Consider the following 5,608-nt stretch of genomic DNA (forward strand, 5'->3'; position numbering starts at 1 on the left):
ATCGCTCATTCTCTTTCTCTCGCTGTTCGCAGTGTTCATCCAACTTGACGTTTCTCTTTGTGGAACATTCTACGTCATTCCGCGAACATTCTGCCTATTTCTCGTTATTCGCTTCGCGTTGCCGCAGTATTCGCCACACTGCCCTCCACCTAAGGGCCGGTTATTCAATGTCTGGTTATCACTACCACTACACTATCGATGATTTCGACATCATGCATGTAACATGTGATCGATAAAGCAGTAGTTGTGCTTAACCGACATTGCTAATCAGACATTGAACAACCGGCCCTAAGTCGTCCCGATCAGACACACTTGCCGCTCTAACCGCTGCAAGTCTTTCCAAGTGGACCACTTTCATCTTGGTCCTCGGTCTCCCTATTGGCTGGATTCGATGCACTGCGTCTTTCCGCCGTTTGTCAATCTTAAACGGATCTTTCCAGTCAAGTCTTTGCTTGGAGGTAAAGCTTTCCCTTTTTCTTTCTGGATGTCATCGAATTTGGAAGTGCTTGCCGATATCTCAACGCGAACTATTAACCTGTAACTATCTTGTAAACGACTAAGCAATCTTTTAAGTAATAAAGCATTTTAAATATTATTCGGCTGTTTAATTTATAAGAACGAGTTCTTTGTGAGGTAAACTCAACACAAAACCCCAAACTTCATTTAAAATATTGGAATAAAAAACAACAACGCTACACGCGCATTTATCCATATAACATAAAATGCGAACGTTCGTTATATGGAAGAAAGTGCGCAACTCCGCAAACAGAAAAATTCAAAAAATCAATGGTATTTTTAAGACACTTCAAACTTGCACCTTATTATACTCGAATGAATGGGCTACAAAAAATGTTAACCCAAAACATGTCTACAAATTCTGAACAAAAATTGTGAAAATTTGATGAAACTTTGTAGATTTTTTTCAATATTTTAAGTTTGGATTTAATAATTAAAATTAGCAGCGTTCCTTATCTCCCAGAAATAGTCAGAAAAAGTCCAAAGTAGTCAGATTTAGTCCAAAAAGCGTTCCTTAACTCGGAAATGACAGCTAAAATGAGAGAGCAACACCCAGTGAGAGTGACTCTCATCAGTCCGAAGTAGTCAGATTTAGTCAGAAGAATTTTTTCTGGCAAAATCCTGAAAAGTGTCAAACTCAACTAAATTTAAATTAACGGAAATTAAAGAATATGCAAAAAGTGCGAATAATCTAAAAAGTAAAAAAAGTGAATTGAAATTGGAAGGAGGCAAAAAATAATTGATATAGTAAGTGTTTATTGTGCTTATGCTTGTGTAAATGTGTTTTGCACATACATTTCCATTCTTGTTTGACGTTAGCTTTGTTGTTGCCATTCTTTGGACTAAAAATTTGGTTTTTTGCGTTCCTTTACTTTTCCTGTTATTCTCTTTCAGTGAGCGCATTTTGCTTACGCTCTGAGATTTGGACACTTTTCATATTTTAGTCCAAAAAGATAAGGAATGAACCTATTATTTAACAAAATAAAATAATTTTGTCAAAGATGAAGGCAATGATGATAAAACATTAATGCACTACATAGGTCAGTTCATATTAATGAACATAAAATGAGATCACTATCGATAAAATGGAAATCCTCAAGGGAAATTTTTAATTTCAACGCATGGAATTTATATAAATTTTTTTACTTCAACCCCCGAATAGCTCAATTACTTATATTTCTGCAGGATCGCCATTAGGTAAATTGCATTTCCAAAGATTTTTTCAAAATAAACAGTGATGAGGGATATTTCACCCACCGGTGATAAGAAATCGCAACCACCATAACGCACATCAATAATATTACTGTTCACAATCACGTTTACATTCAAAATTACAATTCATAATTTCGTTTTGTAGTAAAAATGAAATATAGGTATATCCATTTACTTAAATGTAAACGGATTAAGAATCAAGGTGCTAGAAGAGATTTGAGCGTTTGGTACAAAAAGTATTTTTAATGTTGAAATTGTACTTAAAATCGGCAAATTGTACTTTTGTACTTTTTAAAATTAATTGTACTGAAAAAAGTACAATTGTACTTAAAATATCAACACTGCTCGGAGGTGGTTATGTCGAGTTTGGCACAGGGTTGCACGTTCATTATGGTTTTCATGACAATTGCCATCACGACATGAAAATTTCAATGTACATAACGCGCACAATTAATACTTAGTAGTCAGCCACACCTCGTTTTTTACGAAAACCAGTGGGAATAAACAATTGAAACTTGGTCAGGATGTTAAGGGAGGTATCCTCTAAAACATGTATAACTGAAAAATATAAATAATATAATTGTTTATAAGTTATTTGTTGTTAAAATTTCTTAAGACGTTCCACTTGATTTCCTTATCAAAGAGTGCATTTGTCACATGCTTTCATATATATAAATGCACATAACACTACCTAATAGTTTACACACCTTTATTTTATTTTATCTTGTACATAAATCACTTTAAACCAACTTTTAATAACTTGTAATTACATTACATTGCACCCATATTTACAATCATGATACAATAACACATGGTTGCAAACTCATGAACGAAAGACACAAGATCACGCGGGAAGGAAAGAACGAAAAAAGTTATTTTATAGCTGCCGAAATCTCGACGCCATCTTTGTTGTAAGAAGTAAACAACGAAGAGAACAGAGAAAACCGCGAAATTGTTGAACGCATGAAAAATCATTTTTATTATGCAAATTCTTCTATAAATCATGCCGTTGTGTTAAATTATCCTTTATCTTATGTGTACACACGTTGTCACAAGCGAAAATGAAGAAAATTGCAGTAAAAAGCCACCACCAAATTGTAAACAACGAAGAAATGTAAACAAACGGCTAATGTCAAAATCGTTCAACTTTTTTCCTAAATACGATTCTAACGGGCTAGTCTCCTGCCCACGTGATTTTGTCTTTTTGGTTCATGTTGCAAACTGACACATAAGATGTGTTGCCATACCGTACAAAACAATACAATAGAGAGAATTCTACGTAGTGAGGGTTATAATCCCTAAGTGCGGCCGAAGGCCGCCTACGCAGAAAGGTGTTCTCTGCAAAAGGTGTTCAGCCCCTCTTCTTTGGCAACACAGAAAGGAGAATTCTACGTAGTGAGGGTTATAATCCCCAAATGCGGCCGAAGGCCGCCTACGCAGAAAGGTGTTCTCTGCCAAAGGTGTTGAGCCCCTCTTCTTTGGTAACACAGAAAGGAGAATTCTACTAAGTGAAAATTCCGCATTAAAAATCCGCTCTTATTATTCAAAATTTCAGTCTGGCAGCACCAAGTTTTATTTTATTTTGCTATCTTATTCATCGTTTATATGAAAACTTTAACAATAAATTATATAAGAACTATAGGGTTGCTAGAAAAAAGGGGGCTATTTTTGAAATCAGGGGTTCTATTCTACCCCCCTCATCCCCCTTTTTCTAGAATTTGCCGTCCGTCTACTAAAATTTTCCCAATATATTTTTATGATATCGTATAGGCAATTAACTGCGCCCTAATCTTTGAAGCTCCTACAGCATAAATTTAGTTCTCTGGCTTTCGGTATCACCGCAATTTTTGTGTATAACAACAATTATCTAAAATTTTTGTATATGACAACACCGAATTTGTTGCAGTTTGACCAAACAAAATTAGTTTGCTGTGAGAGTCGCCAAACTCGCTCTCTCCGAGTTTGCTGCAACAACATTTGCACGCAGTTTGCCAAACAAAATTTCTGCATAACACCGGCCAATTGGTTCGTGAGTTTCGATAGTGAAAATACTCGATAGTTTTGAAAAACTATCGATAGTGAAAAAAACCAAAACCATCGATAGCATCGATAGTGCCATCGATAGTTTGCCACCTCTACTCAATATTACCACAGTATAAATATCACAATTGTGCGAGCTTTGAAAGATAATAATTTAATAAAAACCCAAGGCCAAAATGTCGTCTTCTGTTCACTGCCAATTATGGATGGGCAGTGTAAGTAAAGAAAAATTGTAGATAAAATATCAATCCCAATTCTTATATCTCTGTTTTGTAGTTGGAGCCGTATATGACCGAAAACTTTATAATCGCTGCTTTTCGGAAGATGGGCGAGGAACCCACAACGGTGCGCCTAATGAGGAATAAATACACTGGCGAACCTGCCGGCTATTGCTTTGTAAACTTTGCTACAGACGAGAGTGCAATGGATGCGATGCATAAACTTAATGGCAAACCAATACCTGGAACTAATCCAATTGTTCGTTTTCGATTAAACAGCGCAAGTAATTCATATAAATTGCCTGGAAATGAACGAGAATTCAGTGTTTGGGTAGGAGATTTAAGCTCCGATGTTGATGATTATCAACTGTATAAGGTGTTTTCAACAAAATATACATCCATCAAAACTGCCAAGGTTATTTTAGATAGCTCAGGCTTTTCTAAAGGCTATGGTTTTGTCCGTTTTGGTATTGAGGATGAACAAAAATCTGCTTTATATGATATGAATGGCTTCATTGGTTTAGGTACCAAACCCATTAAAATCTGTAATGCTGTACCAAAACCAAAGAACGAACTGGGCATTGCATTAGGTGCAAGCAGTAACTATGGATATGGCGGAACTGGTATTGGTGCATCGACTACTTCAGCGGTAAGCACGGACTATTCACAATATTATGACCCGACAAGCACATATTGGCAGAATTATAATTCTTGGCAAGGATACTATGATCAAAGTGGTGCAGGAGCCATGACAGATCCAAACAGTGCCTACTATCAGCAATCCATGGCACAGTCACATGCAAACCCACAAACCTTGGCACAACACGCAGAAGCATGGAGCGCCCAACGAGCTGCTCAATATGAACAGCAACAAGCAGCTGCTGCTGCCGCAAACAGTGCAACTAGTGCCACAGAGGATGATGACTATGCGTTAGTTGAGCATAAGTATACATTAGATATAGATAAGTTGAATCGGGAATCATTGGATGCCGATAGGCTGTTGTATGACGCCCTGGAAAGTTCAAAATGGCTACCACTTGAACAACTAGAAACATATTAATCATTCTTCTGTAGATTTAAACAACTTAGGATATGCATACATACATAAATACATACGTAGCAGAAATGTATTGCATTCACCACCCAGCCAGCAAAATCATCGTAAACAAGCTCGTAATTGGATATTTTCTCGAAGAAAAACCGGATTAAAAATCGTTTATGATAGCCGTTTACGACTCTTTTTCGAGCACTTTTTCGCTTTAAATTGTGCATCGCCTACGAACAGTCGTAAACGGATCGAAAAAGCATTCGTATGCGAATATTTTTACGTCCGTTTTTTAATTGTAAACGAGTCTCGTAAACGATTAATTTACGTTAAAAAAGCGTTTTTCTACACTGCTTTATCTACTGTTTTTGAATGCTAAAAATAAAGGCAATTAATTCATTCAAATTATTGTAGTTCTTTTATTGAACGGAATTATAATTAATAAATATTTATAGTGCCGGATCAAAGTATTGGCACAGAGAATTTTTCGCAATGTATGCAAAGTTTTTTACTTGGATTTCTTTTCGCACATTATTTTTTTTTAATATAGTTAGTATGAAGACCTACTTTCAAATCA

The 5,608-nt window shown here is 36.0% G+C and overlaps 1 protein-coding gene across 2 annotated transcripts; it reads left to right on the plus strand.

The window, feature by feature from the left end:
* Positions 1-100: 100 nt before the first annotated feature.
* On the plus strand, positions 101-5,219 carry Secp43 (tRNA Selenocysteine associated protein). Of its 2 annotated transcripts, XM_017634946.1 has the most exons (3): positions 101-138; positions 3,888-3,983; positions 4,045-5,219. In XM_017634946.1, exons 2-3 carry the CDS (start codon positions 3,945-3,947, stop codon positions 5,044-5,046), a joined length of 1,041 nt encoding a protein of 346 aa, XP_017490435.1. In that variant the 5' UTR covers positions 101-138; positions 3,888-3,944; the 3' UTR covers positions 5,047-5,219. The 2 variants fall into 2 exon arrangements, with proteins under 2 accessions (XP_017490435.1, XP_017490434.1); XM_017634945.1 differs by lacking the exon at positions 101-138 and having other exon boundaries at positions 3,831-3,983.
* Positions 5,220-5,608: the final 389 nt, after the last annotated feature.

Source organism: Rhagoletis zephyria, unplaced genomic scaffold (assembly GCF_001687245.7).
Source record: "Rhagoletis zephyria isolate East Lansing unplaced genomic scaffold, Rhagoletis_zephyria_1.1 Rzeph_scaffold_14600, whole genome shotgun sequence".
In the NCBI taxonomy this organism is placed as follows: Eukaryota; Metazoa; Arthropoda; class Insecta; order Diptera; family Tephritidae; genus Rhagoletis; species Rhagoletis zephyria.